General features: G+C 41.0%; 2 protein-coding genes across 3 annotated transcripts in view; one reads left to right on the top strand and one right to left on the bottom strand.

Moving 5' to 3' along the window:
* Nucleotides 1-2,003: 2,003 nt before the first annotated feature.
* On the top strand, nt 2,004-8,788 carry c4h19orf67 (chromosome 4 C19orf67 homolog). Of its 2 annotated transcripts, none has more exons than XM_041784726.1 (8): nt 2,004-2,094; nt 2,465-2,537; nt 2,738-2,933; nt 3,019-3,163; nt 4,726-4,835; nt 5,374-5,580; nt 5,687-5,839; nt 6,137-8,788. In XM_041784726.1, exons 2-8 carry the CDS (start codon nt 2,489-2,491, stop codon nt 6,258-6,260), a joined length of 984 nt encoding a protein of 327 aa, XP_041640660.1. In that variant the 5' UTR covers nt 2,004-2,094; nt 2,465-2,488; the 3' UTR covers nt 6,261-8,788. The 2 variants fall into 2 exon arrangements, with proteins under 2 accessions (XP_041640660.1, XP_041640659.1); XM_041784725.1 differs by having other exon boundaries at nt 5,332-5,580.
* The window catches only part of si:ch211-214c7.4, a 40,441-nt gene continuing 22,209 nt past the window's right edge, over nt 6,862-25,093 (bottom strand). The window contains exons 2-6 of the mRNA XM_041784722.1: nt 22,944-23,610; nt 22,695-22,788; nt 16,191-16,372; nt 13,363-15,933; nt 6,862-11,426 (exon numbers count right to left, since the gene is read on the bottom strand). Of these exons, the coding sequence (XP_041640656.1) occupies nt 10,306-11,426; nt 13,363-15,933; nt 16,191-16,372; nt 22,695-22,788; nt 22,944-23,508 (4,533 nt within the window). The 5' untranslated portion in view covers nt 23,509-23,610 and the 3' untranslated portion in view covers nt 6,862-10,305. The remainder of the gene's footprint in view (nt 11,427-13,362; nt 15,934-16,190; nt 16,373-22,694; nt 22,789-22,943; nt 23,611-25,093) is intronic.

Genomic DNA, 25,093 nt, shown 5'->3' with positions numbered 1-25,093 from the left:
ATGGGATAACGAGGTCTCAGGTAAAACTGTCAACATAAGGTCAACCATCTGCCAGTGTAGTAAGAAACACCACATTAGCAAACACTTTGAGGATAAGCGATCATTTTTTAATGCTAATGCTAAAATGAGTTACGACTTCTGGTCCATGATTATCAAAATCATAAACATAAACAGTTTCATATCATGTCGACTCTACATGTTTTTTAGTGAGAAGCAATTTGTCATTCTTAATGTTTTAAGCAGAGGTCCAAATCCAGAGCTGTGTTGGTCTACCACTGTTAAGACCAATATGGCTTTTATATTCTCATTTAGTGATCCTACATTAATATTACAATGCAAACAAGCAAAACTGAAAGCAAATGGAAATCTACTGTTGGCTAATAAATGGTCACAGTCATGTGCAGAAGTTTTAGGCAAGTAGGGCACTAAGGATTAATCACAGGGCCCAATATGCCATAACCTTGGGCAGGAGAGTGGGTGGAGGCAGCTGGAGTGAAGCTTGGCACATGTCAACACAAATGTGTCAATCAGCATCCAAGATCAAGCTCAACGGCATTTCTTTTGTCCAGGCCTTTCGCACCCCTGGCAGTATGCCTGGAGACAGCAGGCAGTTTCCGGGTTCCTGAGACACCGCCAGCATGACCAGGGGCTTGTGGCAACCCTACTACCTGCCTATACCCTATGCCAGTGGTTCCCAACCTGAGATCTTTGGGGCGCCAAATACCTCAGGAGGGGCGCAAGGCCCTGGTCTGCTATGACATTAAAAACAGATGATGTCAAAAAAAAGATGTGCATATATCTAAAGTCCTAATTAGAAACAAAATGTAAGACAACGCATCAGGGCCACACTGAAATTTAAGAAAATAAATCTAAAGAGTTAATTTTAGAGCAACAAAAGTCACAATTTTAGTGATATCTTTTAGATTGTAAAGTTGTATATTTACAAGCAAAAAACTCAAAATTTCAGTCTTTAAAAGTCATACATTTTGACATTGGAAACTCAAAAATTTCATTATTTTGGCATTAAACATTTAAAACAGTGTAAAGTTAAAAATAAATAAATAAACTTAAAATAGTTGTTGTATTGTTAACTTCTTGACATTTTAATCTCAAAAAATTACTTTCACATACATTAACAACTTATAAACTTGAGAATTTCCCGTTCTTTTCTGGTAAATCACCAGATCCTCTTTATTTATATATTTTTCCCAGGCTAGCAATAATATGCAGTCGTAGTAATGGTTAGTGCATACATTGATCTTTCATCAAGAACAAGTGCATGTAGATGTGTTATGTTGGGATGTTCTCAAAGAAAACAGTTCAAATCTATGTTAATTTTTCTAACTGGGTCCAATGGGGGTTAGCTTTTCTTCGATAAAGGAACCACTGCCCTAGGCCTTGCTGACCACCATACCCACCCCTTACTCTACCCTAAAGGTGTGGACTTTATTTTTCCCTACAGATTATTTTTCCATGGTCCTAGTAATATACAAGGAATTCCAAGGTTGTGCCTCCTTCCTGCCTAAGCTTTACTTCAGCCTAAATTTTTGGCCCAAACACGCCTCAAAGTTCTACACAGTACTGACATATTGTACAAATACACAAATAAGTTTGCATTTGAGTATTAGCTGGTCTGATTTTTTGAACTTGTCTTCTTTTGTTGAGACAAAAATGTAAAAAAATAATAGGTGAAACTGGAAATAATGTGATAATGTTATAGAAAGAGATAGGTAGTTTAATAGGTAACTTTAGCATACAGCTAGCTGTTCTATATATGTCCTAATATCTGAGCTGAAACTTAAGTGATGAAATAATACACTGACATAAGCATGTAATCTAGCACAAACAGTAGGTTGTGCAATGCATAGATATTTTTTTATCTCTTAACTGTACAAGTGCTAATTGAAATCAAAAAGAAATAACATAAAATAAATACACATTCATGTTTATTTTCCACAATGTCTGACTTTTGAAATTTGACCCCCAAGTCTCGTCAACCACATGATCAACCAGAGGTGGCGTTTAATTAGCTTAACGTTAGTTAGGTAGGTTTCTAAACAGCCAGTTTGTCATTAAAGAAAACCCTTCAAAAAGGTGAGGCCACGTTAAATTGTTTCGTGTAGTTACTAATTCAAATACAAAAGTAACTAATTAGCCTTTAGTCATTATCAGTTGGGTTGTGTCTTTGTTTACACACAGATGTTTTTAGCAGCGTGATGATCACTCTAGCTAGCTCCTGAAGCTAACCGGCTAGCTAACTTTAACGTTAAAAGGAACTAACGGCTAAACACGCTAGCGGTTTTAGCCCATGCAGTGTGCGTCAGCCCTGAATATAAATTAAATAGATTTTAAAGTTTTCACAGGTTTCTGCTAATAAATAAATTAACTCACGGGAAAGAACATGACAGATATTGAAGTTCATGTTGAGGTCCAGCTTACCTCAGACTCGGCATTAAATCGACAGAAGTCTGCGGGCCTTCAGGAGGACATGATCGGAGAGAACTGCACAGAGGATCTTGATCAAGCTGGACATGGAGGTCAAATATGAGCCCTAAATACTTAAAAACATCTTAAAGTGCCTTTTCAGTCTTCATTATCTCTTTAACTACTTATTTATTACAACTAAGCCTACCAGATAACAGTAATTTTCCTACCACTTAATGTTGATTTGGCATTTATGTGAACGGATAAAATGAGTGATAGACTAGCTGAATATTCTGATTCAAATTTGTTTCAGAGGTGAAGGACACGCTGTTGTTGGCCGACGTCGCTCTGCTGCCTCTCTGTGGTGATGACGCGTCCTGCAGGTGTGACTCCGAGGTCTGCACCTGTATGGAGGTCAGACAGCTGGAGAGGAGCCTGCAGTCCATGCAGCTGCAGCTCCAGTTCCTCTTGAGCAAAGCTGACTACTTGCAAAACCTTCTTGTCACTGGGTACAATGCTGGATACTCACCATGCATTTGAATTATATCTGAGTAATGTTGCTTCTATATGATTTGTTTATGTTTGACTTTACAGGCAAGGTGATCAAAACAGTATGACTCCAGCTGAAGAAGTGCGAAGATTTCTGTACACCTGCCAACCTTACTTTGACCACGTGGAATCCACAGCTAGGAGCACTGAGTCACTTTGCATTCCTCCACCTTTTGAGATCCATACCAGGGTAAATATTTTCACCCAACATACTGGACATACTTTCTCAACAGGAGTGTGCAGGCATATCTATAATTTTGCCATTTGATTGAGATTATTGAATTGTTATTGAAGCGCTAGATATATGTATAAATATTCATACATTGACAGGGTGTTTGCTGGGTTTTTAAAAGTATTAAAAATTGATGAATCAATTGAGTCAAAATTAAGGCTTTTAAAGACAATTAAAAGTCTTAAAAGGAAGAATGTGAGGTCTTAGATTTTGTTGTTTGTAAGTTGCAATCTGCATAGACTTGTGGGAATAAAATCGAAAAATACAAAGAAGAACAATTATCCAATTAAACTGAAAAACGGCTGATCAGCTGCAACAGTAAAGTGATCATTGACAGATTAATGCTTTAGAATCTGAAAATAAAAAAATAATGAGTATTAAAAGTATCCTGAAGTGGGCATTGATAGCTTGTATTTCTTTTCCTCAGCTGTTCTACTTTTTAGCTTTAACTGCAGTGCAAAAGTTTAAAATAAGTACTTCTAGATTATGGTATAACAACTTTAAGGCCATTCAAGCAAAAAGAAAAAAAAAGAGTCCTTACAGTATTAGTTTTTTTCATAGTTGAATCTGAAAAAGCTCCAAGAAAGACTAATTTGCATACCGCAATAAGAAATACTACTGAATTCTCTATTGTTGTTGTTGTTCTCCCATTTTTGTCTTACTATCGGCAAAGAGCCCATATGTAAACATTGTAAATATAATGGGTTAGAAAATAGAGATGCAACAGAATCTTAAAAGGTATGAAGAAGGTCATAATAAGGTCTGTAAGTATTCAATTTTAAGTCAGGCTTTCTGTATATACCATGATTGAGAGCAGTAGATTATGCAGACTGATAAACATTTTTTTCTGGGGAAAGATATGACAGGTATTTTTGAATTTATTATTTGTTAATGCCAAATTCTGACCCCTCCATTCAAATATTGCAGCAGAAATCATGACATTTTTCAAAATTTCCATTGTCCATTTGTAGTCTCAGTTTACCATTCTTAGCTGACAGGAGTGACACCTGGTGGTCATGTGATGCTGTTGCTCATCTGCTACAAGATTCAACATTAGTGTTTAGAGATGCTCTTCTGTATGTCAGTTGTAATGAGTCGTTATTTGAGTTACTGATGCCTTTTAATCAGCTTGAACCAGTCTGACCATTCTCCTCCAACCTCTGCCATCAACGAGGCATTTTGGCCCAGATAACAGCCACTCACTGGATATTTTCTCTTTTTTGGACCATTCTCTCTCTCTGCAAAACCTAGAGATGGTTGCGTTTGAAATTCCCAGCAGATCAGCAGTTAGTAAAATACTCAAGCCAGCCCATCTTGCATCAACAATCATGGCACATTCAAAGTTACTTAAAGCACCATTCTAGCCCTTTCTGATGCTTGGTTTGAACTTCAGCAGATGGTCTTGGCCATGTCTACATGCCTTAAAGCAGTGGTTGCTGCAGAGCAATTGGCTGATTAGAAATGCTTTCAGAAGCTATGAGTAGCCTGTACAGTTTTATTGTTCTTATGTGTGTTTGCAGCACGTGCAGCTGTTGGACTTCTCTCAGCAGCTGTGTGATCGGTTGGAGCAGCTGGTGTTGACCTGTGCCAGCTACAATCTCATCTGTTTGGATGAGGCAGAGCCTAATAGGTATGCACAAACTCTCTCTCTCTCTTGAACAACACACTTTTTTACTATAAAAGAATGTTAAAAATGTTTACTGTTTATTTCCTTTGGTAAACTTCATTTGGGGGGATTTTTAATTCGCAAACATGTCAAGCACAGAAGTCTTTGTGACTCGATAAGGAGTTCATTAATCCCATAGTCAAATGCATTATTGACTTATACAGCCTTGTAAGACAAATATCTGTCTCAAAACTCAAACATGCGTATCACCGTTGTATTCCCGGATCAGTATCAACTCACTGCAGTTTTACCTGATAATAAATGTCACACTAATTTGTTGTCACTTTTTACATTTCCACCTTTACATTGTGTATTTACCACAGCAATTATTCTGTCTGTTACTGTAAAACATCCACCACAAAAGGTTGAAAGAGGAAGCAGAAGCTTTCCTTCATACTTTACAGGCTAAAGCATGTCAGGAAAGACTTTTGGAGGCTTTTGACTGTAATCAAGCTTAAAGTTGTCCTCTAAACCATTTGTTCCCAACCTGGGGTCCTTGTAGTGTTTCCCACTTCTACATTGGTCAGAGTCAGCTTGGGCAGCTGAGGCTGACCGCTTTTCGTTATTGTGAACCGATGCCGTATCTGTCCCGCATCAACACTGGCCTGTACAAACGGATGCGCTGGAATGTGGAGAGACTCAGAGATGAAACGCAGAAGCTCCAACAACAGACGGATGAAGAGCAGGATGGAGAGAAGAGAGAAGAGTAGTAAGTCTGAAGACGCTGTGTATTTCTACTCTTCTAATGTTATCAATAGGAAATTGTTTTCTTTATATGCTTTTTGCTTATTTGAGCACACTGATCTTTTCCTCAGTTACTTCCTGTGCTGTGAGGATATTCTGAACTCACATGAAAACCCTGCTGGGGACGCCAAAGGTGTCTCTGAAGTAGATGTTGTGAGGGTGTGGTCCATTGGTCAGTGGGTGCAGGTGAACCCTAACCCTGACAGAGAGGATATCTTCGACTGGTACATTGATTTACAGTTTGTTTCTTTGTGAATAATTTCCTATGCCAAGGGTACTAAAAGTAATTTATTTATATGCTAAAAATGCAAAGTAGACCAAAAACAGTAAAAAAAAAAAAAAGTTAAAAATTAGATAAAATGTAACTTTTTCTTAACACATGGTATCAAAGAGTATCAGAGTACTGAAATATTATTGTCACATCCATTCAGTGACGCCCTAAGTAAAGAGTTTGCCCCAGTAGAGCTCAGCTGAGACATACTGTCAGTAGTTAAACTCTTTTATCTCTATATTTGTTCCAGGATCTCATGTGAGGTTCCTGAGGCCTTCTATCAGAGGATTTTGTTTCTGGGCAGCGATGAGCCATTGGGCTACAGCGCCACAGACCACCTGCTCAAGCTGCTGTTATGCAAAAATATTGAGTGACTCAGGAAAACTGTACTAGTATTGAGGCTTGAGACATCCGTCTGTGGAAGGAGAAATTCATAGTGATTGGTTGAAGGACTGTGTGGAAATAGGGTTAGTTTGGTTCACTGTGGACAGAAAAAAGCCCTCAGGATAGCACTAATGGTAAAGATTTGGTTCATGTAGGATTTAAGGTTGAACATCTGTTTCTGTTGGATGTTGTTACCCACTGTGCACTGGTATCCTTTAAGGACCTGTTGAATTTCCTACATTTAACACAGCAGTGGCTTCTGTCATAGTTTCTTACCACTGTTATTCTAAAAAAGAAAAAAAGTTTACTCTGTTCTAGAGATGTTTGCTGCTCATGTTTTATTTTATTATTTTCAGTGTTAATGAGTGTAGATGTGTTTTAAGACTTTTTTAAGAGTTTGTAAATATTTAAGTTTGTTTTCTAAAGTTGCAGTTTTTAAGAGCATGTTGTGTTGTAAAGAAGTCTGCGAGTGTTATTTAAAAAACATTTTATTTACATGAAACATTTCATTGAAATAATTACACACAATCAAAAATTTCTCTCTCAGGCAGTGAGCAACAAGAAAAACTATACATCTTCAGACAAGCTGCCATAAGAGAGCTCATTTACTTCACTTACACAGGTCTCACTTCATTTTTAATAAATTAAAATCAAAAACGTGAGATTTAAGAAAGAGTCCAATTTCATTCACGCACAGTTTAATCCACTGTCTCCAATTTGACCCCATAACCATTAAGCTAATCAACCCTTGTGAGAGGACAAGAAAAAGGCAATTCATTTACAAGAAAAAATAATAAAGTGTACTATTTACGGTCATCTTTCACTCTCTATTCAATAAAAATCTATATATGACTCTTACAGGGCTTCACTTCTAAATCTCTAAAGTACAAAATTAAAGAGGAGTTTCCCTTCATTACAGTGAGCAGTCCTTTTAAACAAAAAGCTTAAAAAACACGTCACACATTATGGACAAAGCACATTTAAAAACACGTCCTACATAGATTTCCCAATACTTATGCTGCTACACAGAGGCTTTGACAGGACAGAGGACAAGCTAAAGGAAGTGAGCAGTCTTCAGTGTGAAAGGTCGAAAATCTGCCTCAAGTGCCAATAAAGTTTGAAGAGCCGGACAAATTTTCCTCAAGGCAATAGTTTGCAAACTGCATCCAATTCAATAAATCAGTTTATAAAATAATGATTTTACTCAAAAGCACATGAGTGGATATAATTTCAGACAATGGTAATCACAACTAATCCATAATCTCCAGTAAAGGGAAAGAAGCCATCACAGTAGTGAAGTTGTGATATTACAGTGAACTTCAACAGGACAGTACACAAAGTTTCCAGACAAGAGACTGGCATAAACACATATAGACAATTTCATCCAGAAAAAAGATCACTTTCATACCAAAGTTTATCACAGTTTTAACAGTATCACCTGATAACCTGATACTGAACCCTCCCTGCTCTTACTCACTTATCTTCATAGACTAAACCATCGACTATCACAATAAATCTGAGCACTAGTCCAATGTAAAATAACCAACTCATGTATATGTGAATCATAAAAGACTAGGACGTGGCCATATCAGGCAAACATTCATCCGAAATTAACTATGAGCAGACATTTTTCTCTACATACATTTTAATGTTGATCTGAAAAATGTCAAAACATGACTTCCGAGTTATAGAGAGAACGGTCTTCATATTGTACCTACCTTTGGTAGCAAAAAAACTAAGCCTGAGGTTGTCCAGAAATGTGATAATCCTCTTTAGGTTTAATCAAAACATTACTTTGACCACTGCTTGCAAAGATATTACACTATAATAAGCTTTAGCTTGTAGGCTTAAAAAAACAACACTGATAACAATGCTGACAATGTAAACAATGAAGTCTTGCAATTAGAGTTCTTTTTCAGTAGCAGGCTCAGTAGGTTTTCCAGTGTTCAAACACTTGCAATTAAATGTGCCACAGGTGCAACCAAATCAATCATAGATTAACCTTCAATTTATAGTGGCCACTTGGCACAATTGGCATGTGTGCGCATAGGACTACCCAAAAGATTTGGCATCAAAAATAGTGTTAAGTTCCTATCATTTTAGTTAGTAGCAGAAATGCATAATGGGTTTCTTTCTGCAATCAGGTGGTTTCAGGTGTGTGAGTTTATAATGAAGTATCAAGCTTGTGCATGCAGTGGTTTAGGATGTCAAGTGGTGCGAGAAAAGTGTGGAGTTTCACTGTGGTGTCATGTTGTGTATTCTACTTGGATTTCTGAGAAGCAGTTTCCCACTGGCATCACCAGACAGACTCATGCAGTGTCATTACTATGACTGAGAATGGACAGTTTTATCCTATCTCCAGCATCTGTAGATCGTTTGATTCCAAGTAAGGGCTCAGATTGATGGGTCAATTGCAGTACATTACAGACCACTTAGGATATTGAAAAATAAGATCGGGTGCTCTATATAACACCCCTTCAATGTAAACCTATGGATCACATTCAGAGCACTTATTTTTTCACATTGTTTTATAAAACTACTCAATGGGTGAGTGAGAATAAAAATCTGTGCTTTGTTTGATCTGGAAAAATCCAGGTCTGTCCTTTAAGACTGAATTCAGGGCAAGACTGTTCACGTTGATTAACGTGCATGTTTCAAGAAACAACTGAAGTAGCACCAGATTTGTATTGTACTTGTTTTATAAGATAGCATGAGTCTGTTTCTTTTATTGGAGTCAATGACAGTGGTTCCCATATCAGTTAAAAACAATATTTATTTGTCACTGGCCCATTTATTAATGTGACCTGATACAGGTAGTATACCCTCTGGTCAGTGTATTCTACAGCAAACAGATTTTTAAAATAGGAAAGCAAAACAGGAATTTTAGGCAGTTCCATTGATTAACATCAAAAACTGATCAATTAAAAATGAAACTTTTTTGTTCCTTATCTTGTTTTAGGAAATGAAAAATGTGTCATTTATAATCTTTTAGTTTTATGCTCGGATCAAAGACAGGAAAATTGAAAACGGATGACTAGGGCTGGAATATTAATTTTTTTCCCCATTCATGTGACCTGTATGTTAAATAGTGTCAGAGTTGCCAGTGTGCACACCGCTTACTATAACAGACGTAGAGTACAGCAGCCAGCACCGATATGGAAAAACACTGGGCATGTGATTCTCAGCATACAGAGAACTAAATTAGAGATAGATAAAAGATTCAGTTTATTAGTTCTTACTCTTAGTTGCTTAATTCAATATCAAACTGCCTAAAAGGGCCAAGGGCCCCCTTAATTCTGTTGTTCTTTCCCATTTTCAAGCAGTAATTTGGGATTTTTTCTTGATTTTGGATTTCTCCTTTCAAAATAAAAATCTGCTGGCTGTAAATAACACTGACCCCTTCTCATTGTGTTGCATTTTAATACCTTATAAAACTAGTAGGTAACTTTAATCAGTAGTTTAAAATATTTCAGTAGTTTAGATGTAGAGTTGAGAAGCAAGTAAGAGTAAAGCCTGAGGGAAAAAAAACATTATACATATCTGGTTGGTTGGGAACCACTGCTCAAGTTAATTTATGAACTGAATAAACACCTCATTTACTTCAGATCCTTAGTCAACACAAAAATACAGAATTTTCTCACAGGTGCTTGTTCTTCTGAAAGAGGAAGATAAAAGTTTATAGTGACTTTAACCATCACATACAATGTGACAAACACAAACTCTGTGATTTATACTCTTTAAATGGATTTTCTGATGAAGAACTGTTTCTTTGTCCAGTTTAGCCAGCCCAGATATTTGCTTTATATATACTATACTATGTTCTAAAAAAGTAAATATTAATTTGCTTTTAATGTGTGAGCACTGGCTGCTTTGTGTGTGCATCACCCTGTTTGTTTTGTGTTTAAGTTTTCATGGGTATTTGTGCGTACTTTGACAGAACATGTTTCATCTCCCTAAATTAACATTAATTTTTTTTTTACAGTACTGCAAATGTTTGATTTCAGGTGTGGGAGTGACATCACACACTGAAATCCCTCAGTGATGTGTCTCCAGCTCTACCACGGTCCACTCCCCCTGTGGGGAGCTCCCTGTCGTCTCTGGGGAGAAACTACTGACGGAGGTGACAGTGGCAGAGGGAGGGGTGAGAGGTGGCAGCAGGCTGGGCCACAGGCTGCTCTCCAGTGGGCTCAGTGTTCCTCCTGCACCTCCTGGCAGGAGCAGCAGGGAAGAGCAGCCGTCTCTGTTCAGCATTAAAGTCTGATTGATCAGCTGTTGGACAATATCCACTTTCTTCCCCCAGTCCAGGTCCAGCGGGGGAGGCCGCTCAGGGGACTCAGGAGGAAGAGAAGATGGGCTCTCTCTATCCTGAGAGTTGAGGCTAGGAGGTTGCAGAGAGTCTGGGTGAAGAGGAGGAGGGTCCTCTGTCGGCACTGGAGAGTCACAATGTTTCTCTTCATCTTTTTTCACCCTTTCACAGTCATCCATCTCTTTCTTCAATACTCCCTGCTTGTTTTGTCTCTTCCTCTTAGTAGTGCTGAGCTCCTTTATTCCCTCTTCTTCACCTTCTTCTTCATCGCTGTTCTCCAGAGCTTCATAGATGGTGCACAGGCCAGAGGACGGAGACAGTAGCACTGTCTGCCCTTTGTTTGATTGCTGCAGCTCTTGTTGCCACTGCATGATCTGCTGTCTCTGCTTCAGCTCCTCTTGTTGCTGCTGCAGCTGCAGCTCCAGGTCTCTTCTCTGCTTCAGCTCCTCCTCTTTCTTCTTTTTTTCCTCCTCCTCCTTTTTTGCTGCCTCTGCCTGCTCTTGCATCTTCCTCTCAATCTCTTCTTTATTCCTTTTTATTTCTTCTTCAGCCTCCTCCTTCTTTCTCCTTTGCTCCTCCTCCTCCCTTCTTTTCCTCTCTTGCTCCGCCTCCTCCAGTGGCCTGCTCTGCTGCTCCCTACGGTGCTGCAGCTCCAGTAGCTGCTTTTGGTGCTGCTCCAGCCGGCGGAGCTGCGGACTCAGAGCCTGATGCCCAGGGCTCCTGGGTGGGAGGTCAGCACAGGTCAGTTTTGGTGGGCTGATTGTGGCGCTGTGAGGTTTGATGATGTCACAGTAGGCTCTGGGGTATGCAGCGTGATCGCGGCGGTGAGGGTGCGGTAGTGCAGTGAAGCCTGTGTGTGAGAGGGAGCAGGAAGGAAGATTACAGTTGAATGAGGTTATAAAAAAGATCACAGGCAGCAGGAGAGTCACAGCAATGCAGTGTGAGTACAAGCAGGAAAATGTAGAGGAAGGGGAGGGCACAATTATACCCAATAAAAGAGTGAAAGCATTTTGAAGCCAAGTCCAAATGTCTGCATTTGGTCTTACTAACTAGTATTGGTTGTATTTTAGTACTTTGTGACAGTAGGACACTGTTTGAAAGCAGTGCAGCAGTGACAGATACAGCCTGTATACAGAGGAGTGGTGTAAAAACAGTGAACACACCAGAAAACAGTGACCCAAGGTGAAGTGACTGGGGGTGGTGGTTGGAAAATTTGTGCTGAGAGCAAATATGCATACCCACGTTTTTTTAATGTATAATGCAAAAATAATATTTTTTGAGCAAAAAAGCAGCCAACTTCCTGTATATGCAATCACCATCAACCACAGTGAAACATACCTAACCATAGAGAAGCTTCTTGCAACTCAAAGGTCATCACCCGTGAATGGAGTTTGCAGTTAGTCAACCAACTACACATGCAAAAGCTCTACATGCATTTATAGACATCCAGCAACACAGGAAAACTGAAAGAATAGCTTGGCTTTAAGATGAGATCAGTACATCAAGTCCTAAGGCCAAGCTATCCAGCTGTTCCTAAACAAAACTTTCCAAAGTAAAATCAATGAAGTTTGTGCAACAGTGACATGCATAAGCATCAGTTCATATTATAACAGTGCTGTGGTTCAGTGCAGAAAGAATGCTTAGAGGCAGTAGAGGCTCAAAGAGCAACACACCCACAGTGAACCGGAGAGAGATTAGCAGAAGAGTAGCAGAACAGGCAGGTTTGATGTCCAACTTTGCTCCGTCTTCCATCTCAGCTGCTTAAGATCTCACAGGTCAATCCATGGATGAGAAGGTCTGATGAAGGGGATAACTGCAGATTCGTTCCAGTTATTTGGTTTTCAGACTAGCTGAGGTAGCACAGGAGTTCCACTTGTTTTGCAAGGAAAAGCCCACAGGTTATTTATGAGATTCTGTGTGTGTTGCAGGACTAAAGCAAGGCTGTGGGGCTACATGGTTTAATAGGTAGAAGAATATTTCATATTTATTGTCAGTTAAAAGAACTGGATATGTGTGAGACCTCAGAACAAACAGGTGGATAACTTGCACACAGATCCCTGGATCATAAAAAGGCCCTACAATCCAATCCAAAATGCTCCTTTCAATAAAACTGTAGGATCAGAGAGTGAATCATGGTAAAAAATCTAATCTTTATTTAAAGTTTTAAGTTTAATTTTTCCCAAAAGATGGATAAACACAAGAAAAAGGTTACAATTTAAAGTGCAAGAAGAGAAAAGGAGTGATTGGAGTTACAGAATTGCCTTTGTCATAAAGTAGAAGAGCAAAAAAAAAAACAGGAATATACAATGAAAACTCCTTTTTGGTTAACACTTTTGAAAGAAGTCAGATAAATACACAGCACTTCATTCTGTATTTCTTTAGTTATGCATGATTGTTTTCCCTTTTTAAACAGCTGTAAACGGACAAGTCAAATCCATGCCAGTCCTGGTCAACGACATAGTCGTGTAAAAATAAAACAGAGACCAAAACCTAGGCACGCTCACACATTAGGAGTAAATAGTAGCTATTGCACATACAGGAATTTAAGCCATACACTCATAATAGAAATGTTGGATTAGAGGGAAGTGAAACTGCTGTCCTCTTTCTATTGTACCCTTTTTTGCTCTCTTTTTTTTTTTTTTTTTTTTTTTTTTTAAGTCCACCCCCAGAGATTTCAGGACAAACACCAATGACAAGAACTACAACAGGAGGGTATTTTGAGGACAATCAAGGAAATAAATGGATGTTACTTGGGGCCGTTAGGGAGATGATGAACTATACATTACCTGCATAAGAGTTCTCAGTCTTTTCACAGATAGCAGAATAGTAAGGAGGCTGGATGTCATCAGTGCTTTCTTCTGTTTGCTGCATAGTGACTGGAATTGATAGAGGAGTCAGCGCTTCCTCTTCCTCCCTAACCTTCTCAGCAGACTCAGTTTCCTGCTTCCCACACTCAATGTACTGCTGCTCTGCAAATGATGGGGGCTGTGTGTCAGGCTGCGGGATCAGAAAGAACTCTTTGGCTTCCTCAGGCAGCTCCTCCAGAGAGAAGATGCCAGGGCTCTTAATGCAGCTCTCCCCCGTAGACTGGGCGTTGGAGTTTGAAGCTGTGGTCATGGTGTCGAAGCCATACGATGCCAGTGATGTAGCTGAAGGTGGGGTTGTGTCTTCACCGGCACAGATGCCCACCTCCACCTCCTCTCCTTCCTCCACAGTGGAGAGGCAGCGCCGGGCTGTGGACTGGCTGTCAAAGGTTGTGTTTCTGACAGCTGGACTCTCCAGAGAATCCTCCAGCTGAGCCTCTCCCTCTGTATCACTCGCTTCATCTTCTGTGACAGAGGATGAAGACGGGTTGGAGGTTGGGGCAGTTGCAGGGCCTCCCAGGACTTCATCAGCAGGCAGGGTCTCTGCCTCGGCCTCCTCCTCTCCCTCCTGGTCTGGCTGAGGAGAAAGCCCTGATGATTGTGGATCTTGTGGCTGTAGCTTCAGGTTGCCCAGTTCCTCCGGCGTGCTGGTCTCGCTGCTTAGCGTGCTTGACAGAGACATCCCAGCAGCAGAGAGGGGAGCTGGTGCAAGATGCATGAGTGCAGGGCTAGACTGACCCATGTACATCTTGGCCTCTAGACATTGTTGCTCATCTTGAGCAGGTGACTGATGAGGAGATTCTTCTGGAGCAAAGGGACCCGAGCCAAGTTCTAGCCAAGCCTGAGCAGGAGTCTGAGTTGGGGTTTCTGAGTCTGCTTGCCAGGGGTCTGCCAGAGGGCTTGCTGCAGCTGCTCCTGCTGCCAAGGGGACATGATCAAGTGGCTGCAGCGGTTCTGCCCAGGGATTGGCAAAAGGGTTTGGTTGGTCCCACTGAGCAGCTGGGGCAGACGGCAGCAGAGGAGGGGGCGGTGGTGGCTGAGCCACTCGGTTCAAGTTGTCAAGCCGTTCATCTTCAGCAAAGTCATCCTCGTCTGCATTGCCATAGCTTTCCAGCCCACTCTCCGTCACACCCTCACTGGCCATTTCTACATCTTCATCTTCCTCGTCGTCATCCACATCATTATCATGCCTTTGTCTCAGCGGTTCATCAGTTCGCTCTGAGCCCACATCCATGTCACACACCCTATCGTCATCATCGTCATCGTCTTCATCCTCGTCGAAGTCGTTCACTGGAATGTCAGGAACTTTCTCAAAGTCAGGTGAGCCTGCTGAGGCTCCTTCCATATCGATGGCTCCTTTCAGGCTGCCGTCTCCCAGGTCGTCCATACTCTCTGTGCCCTCCAGGACACCAGGGGCACTCAGCTCTGATGCACCCTGCTGACTCCCACTCACCTCCTCAGAGTCCAGCTCAGAGAGCAAGGCACCGCTGGCTCTCCAAGCAGACCCTCCTACTAGTCCAGCTGAGCCAGGGCGAGACTCCTCTGTGGGCTGAGTGGTTCCACTCATTTCAGACACGGACACCAGCTGACTCCCCTCCCGCTCCTCTTCATCCTCCTCCTCATTGAGGTTGCTGTGAGGCGCTATCTGAGTGATCAGACTTTCTGTTGCTGAGGGGGCTTTAGAGGTGGAGGGGGCTCGGTCTGTAAACAGATAAACAGCCTCCTTGGGGAGGTCTGAAGAGGAGGCTCCTGGTGGTGCCGCAGGCTCAGCTGGAGCAGGGATCTCCTCCTGTGTTTGTAAGGGAGCGATGCTTTCAGCCTCCTCCTGGGGAGGAGATGTTTGAGTCATGTCAAGGCTTTCAAGAAGAGAAGAAGCAGCTACATGGCTTTGAACAGGTTCCTGAGGTTCCTGAGGTGCCTCCGGTGTGGTCTCCTCGGCTGAGATTGGGAAAGAGTCCTCCTCAGGTGCAGAGGCAGCAAAAGATGTTGCTTGTGGGGGAGACTCTATTTGCTCAGTTTGAGATTCTGCTAGCACAGATGCTGCTGTGGCAGCTGCTACTGATGCTACTGCTGCACTAGCAGCTCCATGCATTTCTACAGGACATGTGGTGGTGTTTGAAACCACCGTCTTCTTTACGGCAGTGAAAGGGGAGACAGCCTGAGTTGGTTTGGTGCCCCGTTTTGACAGAGCAGTGCTGCTGTTTGCAGGTTTGTTGATTGGAGAGGCAGGTGGGGTTCGACCAGTGGTTGCTTTATTAACAGCAGGGAGCCTAACAGCCGTTACAGGTTTCTTTGTGGGAGCAGATTTTGTAGGCGGTTGGGTTTTGGATTGAGACACCTTGGGGTCTGCCACCTTTGCTGTTGTGGACAGTTTGGAGGCGGAGTTCTGCTTTATGGTGGATGTAGCTTTAGTGGTTTCAGGTTTTTTGAGAGCAGAGGATGTCGTAATTGTAGGCTTCTTAGTGGCTGCAGCAGGAGGGGGTCGACTGACATCTGGGGAAAAGATGAAAGCAACTATCATCAATTCACCCTATTATAGCATACATGTCATTCAAGTCCAGATTCATGGGAGAGTTTTAATCATTTACAAGTCATTAACACCTCTGATTTGACACATTTAAATAAGGAAACTTTACGCCTCTTTGTGACATAGATCTAAGGCTATCACCTTGATACTTTCGTTATTCAAAGCCTTTATATGTGCTTAAAAAAGTGTTACGTGGAAAAAAAAACAAGGCGTATCTTCTGACCTTTCTTTGCTGCAGAAGCTTTCGGAGCCTGTGCTGCAACAGTCCTGCCAGTAGAGGGTACTGTGGCTGCTCTAGGAGCAGCTGTTTTTACGGCTGTAGTGGTGGAGGGCTTGTTGGTTGTAGAGGCGGTGGGCCTAGATGTGGCTGTGGCAGGTCGAGATGTTGGGGGAGCAGTAGCAGGCCTGGGAGGGAAACAGACATGTGAAGATGCCACAAAAACACTGGAGTAAAAAAATAGATAAAATAAAAAATCTAAGTGTGCTTTATTTCTGACTTAAATTAACTTTTTTTGGGGCTCATTTATCTTTATGTTTGGTATTTTGCAAACCAATATGTATACTCTACCAATTTCTTCCAGCTATTTTAACAACATCTGGTTCTGACAGTGGCTGTTATCAGGCTTTATACGGCTATCAAGAAACAAAACATGCAAAACATGCAAAACAGAGTCAGAGACATGTTCACATTAGCCACTGAGATGATCTCAATCCGTATGATTGAAAGTTAAAAAAGGCAGTTTTTTTCCACACAAAACAGGTTGTTAGGTACTGATATTTCATTTTGTTTGGTGATTTTTTTTTCTCAAACACTACTTCACCTTTTCTTTGTTGCATCTCACAATGTCTGACTGGCTGCATATGACCAATAGGCATATGTGAACAGTAAAAACAGATATCAGATCCACTATGTAAAAATGTAGTCCAGTTTGCAGCATCCTTAATTCCAAGTATAAAAGGTTCAATCACAACATGTGATGCCCTGCCTTTACATGCATTTACAGCATAAATAAATGACCTGTCCTAATGCAAACCACAAAATCAATTTCAACAATGGGAACCCATTAACACAGCACCATCCATCTAGTGCCACACTGTAATGACTCCTTCATTCTCCATTCACTTCCAAGAGGCATAGGCAGGGAGTAGCAAGGGGGCGGGTTGAAATTATTTTCGAGATGGAATGAAAATAAAAAAGGTAGCAGAGGGAAAAAATTTGGAGGTTGAGGTAAATTAAATGAATAGTGGAATAAAAAGAAATTAACAGAGAAGAAACCACAGAGTATGGTTAAAATGGGGGAAAGGAACAGAAGGAGATAATATCTAGGAAAACAGAACAGGAGGGGGAGAAGGAAAGAACAATTTTATGAAAAGCAATCCCTTTTAAGCTGCTGCTCCACTCCAGAGGTGTCCTTATGTGACACTGCCCTAATTCACTCAGTCAGCACAACTGCATGTACAAAAACCCAAACTCTTTTCCCCCTTACACCTCTCCACTTCCATTACACTTCCAAAATGATTCAACATGTGCTCAGCTCCACAGAAATTGTGTGGATTACAGCCTAAAGTAGCTGAAGTAAATATAACATTACTTAGTTGCACTTTTTTTTTGTGGGTTGGATCCCCAGCTCCTGCAGTCACAGGTCGATGTGTCCTTGGGCAAGACATTTAACCCCAAATTGCTCCCACTGCTTGGCTGGTGGTGTAAGACCAAATGCTCAAATATGAAAGTGGACTGTTTATACAGGAACTAGATAAGAACTAAAGAAAAATGCTTGAGTGGCCTCTGTTTGTCCTTTTTTCTCCATAATTAGTTTGCATAAAAAATTAGTATAGGGAAAAATTATACACACTTTACAATAACGATATTATTTTGAGCATGCTGACAGTCACTGAAGCATCTTGGATCATTTGATAGTCAAAAAGCAACTTGTCATTCTTGTGTCTGCATCAAAGTGGCAAAATGAGCAGTAACCTACATAAAAATCAGAATTTTGCTAATAATTTGCTATACTTAGCACTGTGAAAATCTCCACAAAACATTTGCTTCGTGAGGCTCCAAGAATTTTATACAATCTGCGTTTCAATAGCCTGCTGCATTGGCTGGCTTTCAAACGAAGTCAGTCGGTTAAATGAGCGAGTCGTCAGCTTCAGGCGGTGCAAGCCCTCGTTTCCACGTTTGAACTTTCATGCGTAAAAAACAAACTGCTGTAAAAATGAGGTTGAATTTTGTCTCCAATGAAACAATTCACTCTCAGGACAATGAGAGCTGGATAATCAAATGTAATTGCTCCAGAGAACTACATGACCCCACTACCAATTACGAATACACCATGACATCTTCTTCTGCAGTTACTCAGCTGATTCTGTTGAGGATGTAGACTCTGACTGACAAAGATACACTGCACAGCTCTCAGCCTGCACACAGATGCCGCTCCCACATTATAATAAGCATCACAATGACCATTTGTTTCCCTAAGATCAGAAAACCACAGCACAGCAAGGGCTCAAAGGGGGAAACTGTAATTGGCTGTTATTGGAGGGAAGATGTGATGTGAGCACATTACAGAATTTTTTCCTGAACTGTTCTTCAATAACAATGAAAAGAAGAAAAAAAGCAGTAAAATCTGAACTTTACACAGGAGAGAACAACAAAAGAAGGAGAGGGAAATGCAATTCTTCAGGCAATTTTCATTTGTAATCTAAAGATGAATTTTCAGTAACACAGGCTGCTGCAGAACGCAAGTCTCTGAGGGAAGGCTGAAGACTGAAATAAGACTGAGGATCAGAAATGAAGATAAGAGTTAAGAGATGGAAATTAAAAGGGTAAGGATAGGTCACATACAATATAACTCCCCTTCCTCTCTTTAATGATGAGTCATAGCTAAGAGTTTGATCCACATAGAGGAGCAGAAACCCACTTAAGCTTGTTCTCCACACACTGCCTGTGGGCGGTACCTGGTGGTTCTGGTGTTGGGAGTATTTATATGGATTACATTTCCTGCAAACAGCAGGTTAAAATCAATACAAATCACAGTCCAAAGGGAGGATGAGAGGCACTAAACAGCCATCTACAGGGCTATAATGACCAGACACAAGGTCCTCCTCAGGGCAGAGGTTACCATGGGGGCAAGACACTGATATATTTTACAGCCTGTTTTATAGTCACTGTTCTCAAATGCTGATGGGAGATGAAAACAACACAAGCAGAAAACTGACATGCTGAGCAGGTGCAACATCTGTTTGGCAAAAAAAATCAGTGTATAAAAATGAGCCAGGGGCTTTGTTAAAGCCACACCTACTCCCTTATCCAGCCATCCATGACTCCCGCTTTCCTCTTGTGCAAGCCTTGGAGGCTAGAGCCCTTAGCATCCTCACTGCTGTCCTGAAGATTAAATTATTAAATTATTCCTCTGAAAGAGGACGGATTGGCTGGGAGGTTTATTTAGTCCCTGTGGCAGTATGCTTCCCCTACTAATAAAACATAATCTTTACACATCTTCTGGTAGGGTTGTCACATTGACTCAGAGAGTTAACTTGGATATGGAGCAAGTAAAAATCCAAGTCCCAGGCACCCAACAGTAGTCATTTCTTGTATTTAATCACCAAAATTTGCAGTCAAGCTTCTGCACATTCTTAATTGCAAAACATGCAATTTAGAAGCAACTTAGTTTTATATTTATCTGCCCCCCAAACACAATGAACAGATAACAGAGCATGCAGTCATAGCCTTGATTGGCTTGTATACTGTTCACAATCAGCTGTTTAACTCCCCCTGAGAGAGGCACATGTTATAAAGTGTGCTAATGCCTACAGTTATCTCCTCAACAATGAGTATAGATAAAGTCAAGGGAGGCTTTAGATGAAGTGTTTGAGGTCAGCAATAGCATGGCAGACAGCGTTGGCTCCAAGGCCCAGGGCGCACACTGTCACTGTGATAGATGCCACAGGCATTTTCTGTGAGGACAGTAATCCTGCTCCCTGCCAAGACTGCTGGAAGAAATGACAGTTTTATCTCTAGTGGGACAACATGGAAGTTATTGGTAAATTAGACGTTAAGAGAAATGGACATAGGGAGAAGATAAAAATTAGAGGAAAGCGTTTTGGGCAAAGATAAACCATTCTCTCAAGGCCAATGCTGTTTTCTTTGGTAATTATGAAGAATTTTACCTCAGTGCCTATTCTGTTTTTGAAAAATGAGGGCATACACTTCCCCAACACACCCAAAACTTCCACCCATAAGCAATTCTGCCCATTCCAAAAGATTATTTTTCAAAATGAATCATCTTACACAATCCTTCAGCACCACAAAGTCCTTCTCATGTAAGACAACAACACCGTAAATTTTTTTCAGTTCCTGTACACAGCTTATAACGAATGAGCTAGAAAGATGGGGGCTGACTAGATTGACGAGGGCTGTAAGGAGGGCTTGAGGAGATCCTGGCCAAAGGCCCAGAAATTAACATGCACAGACGGCAGTGAAAAGTGACAAGGAAAAAGAGAGGGGAGATTGAACAAGGGGGTTGGGGTGGACAGAGACGGATTGCTCTGTGCAAGGACACGACAACCATAGAGTGGAGAAGAAGCCAAATACTTTAAAATCTGGCACCTGCTCTCTTCTGCTGTTATAAAGGAGGACACCATTCTGTTATGCAGATGGATTGCGCATCTTCTGAGCCATGAGTTTGAAAAGCTAAGAAAAAGTCTTGAAGCTGTGTATACTCAGCACAGATCCCACATTTCTTTTATGTGTTCTGTCTTTAACTATAAATCATTCTAATAGTCCCTTAGAAAAAAACAGTTTTTCTAGGAGTTCATGATTAAATGCCAAGCTTCCTCAGTAATAAGTTTAAGTATTGTTCCTTCTTCATCCCTTTGTGCCAATTTATGATAAAAATCCAAGGTGAAGGCTATACTTCCACTGATATGATGTACATGTTGACTTTACAGTAGGCCTCTTTGTCGATGCCATTACCTGATTATGTCTACATGAAAGATTTGCCTGCAGATACATGTGAGGAAAATGTTGTGCGTTCTTGTGTGACAGTTTGGGTTACAATGACTCCTGTTGTCTCAGCAGTATGACAAACATTACGGCAGGACTGGAATTACAAGGCAGGGGCTATTGTGTTTCAGCTAAATTATCTCACTGGGTAGTCCGCCAAATACTTAAACACCTGAAAACTCAAGTGCATGTGTTGCTGTAGTTTATGAGTGCTATAAGTAACAGCACGATGGCTGATTCAACACTCTTTGTGTTACTATGACAGCCAGCACAAACATAAACCTTGTCTGTAAAGCACACCACTATCAGTATAGCTGCATAAAGGATTCAACACGCCACTGACTCTGCCCAGGCATGCAGGTGGCATGAAAAGCAACACACATTGTCTGTCACAGAGTCAGACACCTGCTGCTGGTCTCCTGTTGTCCTCTGCATGAGTCAGGCTGAGAGACAAGTGCCTGATGTCATGTCCTGGGGAACAGGTCAGAGAACATTCACAACAGGATGATGCGCTATTGTAATCAGACTCCAACAACTCAAATGCCTCACCTGATTAATTCAGAAGGCACACACAAACATGAAGAGCCACAAGGCCTCATTTTATCTCCGTGGCTAAAACAATTAGTTGATTAATTTATCAAGACAGAACTACATCCCTCCAGCTTCTCAGGTGTATGCTGTTTTACCATTTCTAATAAAATTACAAATCTATATATTTTCTTAATTCTATCTGCATTGCAAACCCTTTTCCTGATATTTTACAAATTAATGATTAATTCAGAAAGAAATGTCCCTTTTCTTGCCATATCTCTATAGCAATGATAAAACCCTGTGCGACTTCAGAAACATAATGATGTAAGAAAGAGCAGCTTATTATCCCTTCATTTAATAAGGGATCATTATGAAGGAAGATGAGTGGAGAAAGAATCCAATTGCACCACTAATAGCAGAACATCACATCCTGTGGAAAGATGTTAAATTGGTCTACTCGACTTTCTGTATCTTAAGGATCCCTTCTTAACAGAAACTGGCTCTTCAGAAATCTCTCATGACAATGAAACTTGGAGTCACACATCTGTAAAAAAAAAATTTGAGGAAAGGATTTCTAAATTTGCTGCCCCCAGCTGATAAATTACCTTTGGCAGAGGAAGTCTGTTTTGACCTGGAGTTTTTTCCCTAACATAAGACTTAAGGTTCAAAATAGCAGTGAACGGCTGTGTCATGTATGGCAAACTTCTGCCAAAGAGCTCTCTGTAATGGTTCACTCCAACTAGAGCAATCTCCATCAAAACCTGCAGCTCAGTGTGAGAGGGATTATGATCCAAGTCAATAGCCCTCAGCCCTGGGGGAGTGGGGCCGATCTCTGCCTGGGGGTTTGTTCAGGACAAAGCAGTAGTTCTTCAGTATCGCTGCTTCCATTAAGGCCCTATTTCAACCAACATGACTCACACTCTTGAAGCGAAATTTGACTCAATAATGGCCCAAACCATACAATTGACATCATTCTCTACTGCTCTCTTTCAGGACATCAAGACAGACCAAGTCAGTCTCTGCATGTCTATAAGGGGGAATACAAAGTTCGGGGGCGAAGGCCTTGCAGAGACAATACAGAAGGGAAGGGAAGGGAGTGTTGTTGTTGTTACTGAAATCAAAGGGCTTTATCAAACACATGGCTGTATTAAAATGTCTTTGTGTGAGCACTGTGTGGACAAGCATGCATACCTGGTGGTCTTTGAAACGGCACCGGCAGCAGCTTTTGTTGTGGTTGAAGCATTGGGTTTTGGGGCTGTGAAAGCCGCTGGTCTACTGGAAGTAGCTACAAAGAAAAAATAAAAACATGAAGATAGGGTATAAATCAGACAATTTCAAATATAGGTTAAAGCAAAAGAGAGCAGAAAATCTGCATGATATATGTTTAAACACAAATGGAGTAAGACGGTGTAAATTTTCATTATTTTACTTCAGCATTACCTGTGGTTTTTGGTCTAACTGTTTCAGCCACTGGTCTCCTCTTAGGTGTGCTGTTTGCTGTGGTTGGTCTGGTACCATTTGTTACTGAAGCAGCAGCAGTAGAGGTTGTCCTGGCCGCTCCAACAGGCTTCCTGTCCGGCACTTTAGTTTGGTTCTTAACTGCAGAAGATGCAGCTGCCCCACCTACTGGTCTTTTAGAAACAGCCCCTGCTGCTGATGCTTTTGTTGTTGTCGTGGTTGTTGCTTTCTTTGCAGCTGTGGAAGCATTGTTAGAGGATCTGACATTGTTTACTGTGCGATCTGAGCTGGTCATTGGCCGTGAAGTTCCTGCTGATTTGGCTGTTGAATGCATTTTAGTTGCAACAGCCTTTGGTTTGGCTTTGGGATCTGCTGTTACCAGCTTGCCGTTGGCCTTGGAAGCAGGTTCAGGCGCTGCATCATTTGCAACCTCCTCTGGCTGTGATGGGGCTTGCTCAGGTATGTTTTCCTGCAATGGAGAGTGTTCTGCTACTGCTGCAGCTTCAGTAGGCTCCGTGGTTTCCATATTAACCCCATCCGGTTTCATAACCACCTCCTATGTATGGATACTGATGTGCTGCTGTTGCTGATGAGGGTAGGGGGGCTTGCACTCTCCTTGAATAGCCAGTTCTTAGCCAACTTTAGCGTCCTGCATTAGAGAAAAGAAAAAAAAACAATTACAAAAATGTTTATGCTTTGTTTTACCAAATTTATCCAGGTAACACACGCATGAAGTTGTATGATAAATAGGTCACCATCTGCCAATGGAAATGCCATTTTATGGTAAGGGGCCTCAGAGGAATTTGAGAGAACTTAAAAAAAAAAGCAACTGAGCAGCAAGAGCGCCAGTCTTTTCACTAAACCAGCCACTTGCATTAAGAGTAATACTCATGTAGCAAATGTAGCATATTAACAATAAAGACTCAAACACCAATATAAATCCATATAAGACCCTACAACTGAGGAAACCTCAGACAGTTAATGTATATTTTATGGTGCAGAAATGTAAAAAAAAAAAAAAAGAAACTTAAGACTTGTGACTGTGCTTCAACTGGCCTTTAGCATCTTGAAATTTAAAGAGAAAAACTGTAGCTATGAGTCCTGAAAGCAAAGAAATTTACTAATCCCTACTATGACACACAGACCACAGAGGAGGAGAAAAGGGAGGAGGTGGAAAATGTAGACAGTCAAAATCGAATCATTCTCTGATCACTTATTCAACATTTGACAGCACTTGTTGAAAAGAGGAAATTAAGGTGAAGTAGGTGATGGAAAGGAAGACAAGAACAGTATTTGTGAGAAAACCATGTAAATGCATTTAATCCAGTGACTTCCATCAGGTTCTCTTTCTGTGGCTGTACAGAGCTTTTCCCGAAATCTTTAATGGGTTACCCTTCCAATAATCATTCCCATTCCTTTGCCCCTCTGACCACAGAAATGTCTCCCCCATCCCCCTCCCAATTGCTCCTCTCTTTTTCCAATAGCCACTTGTTCCTCTTTTCTCCTTGGTCACATCCTCCCCTCCTCCCACAGCACATAGATCTGCTTCCAGTAAACTGCTCCACAGATGGTCCAGCCAGCAGAAGCTCTGTATGACCCCAGAAACAAGCTGTGCAAGAGATGGACTGAGGAGGAAATGAAAAGATTGAGATGGGTGGGTAAAGAGCAAACATCTACAGGAAGACACAGTAGATGAAAAAGAAAAACAAAAGCCTTTAAAGGGGAGTAAAGTTAAAGGAATTGTTCCTCAAACTATGGTGTGGTGAAATGGTTTAAAAATTGAAACTCTGATTTTTTTCACACCAAACTCAATTTACAATTTTAATTGATTTTCCTTTTCTTCAAATGAAAAACAGACTTCTCAAACAGGTTTGCTTTTATTTCATCAGTAACATAAAACACGAGTAAACTTAACTTTCATTTACAGGTCAAACAGTAAGCTGTATGTGTCTAAAAATTCACTTTCAGGCTATTTAAATGAACACTCAGGCTCTTAAAGTTTTTATCTGCTTAAGAAACAGACTGAAAGTAATGCTGATGTATCTCCATGATTCATGCAAGTAAACAAGACCATCTGAAGAATGTGACTGCTCATCATCTCTGCCACAGATTCTGTGCCAGATGACAATTTC

The sequence above is a fragment of the Cheilinus undulatus genome, linkage group 4, assembly GCF_018320785.1.
Source record: "Cheilinus undulatus linkage group 4, ASM1832078v1, whole genome shotgun sequence".
NCBI classification, from domain to species: domain Eukaryota; kingdom Metazoa; phylum Chordata; class Actinopteri; order Labriformes; family Labridae; genus Cheilinus; species Cheilinus undulatus.
The sequence above is the reverse complement of the archived record's forward strand: the minus strand, read 5'-3'. Positions and strand labels throughout refer to the sequence as shown.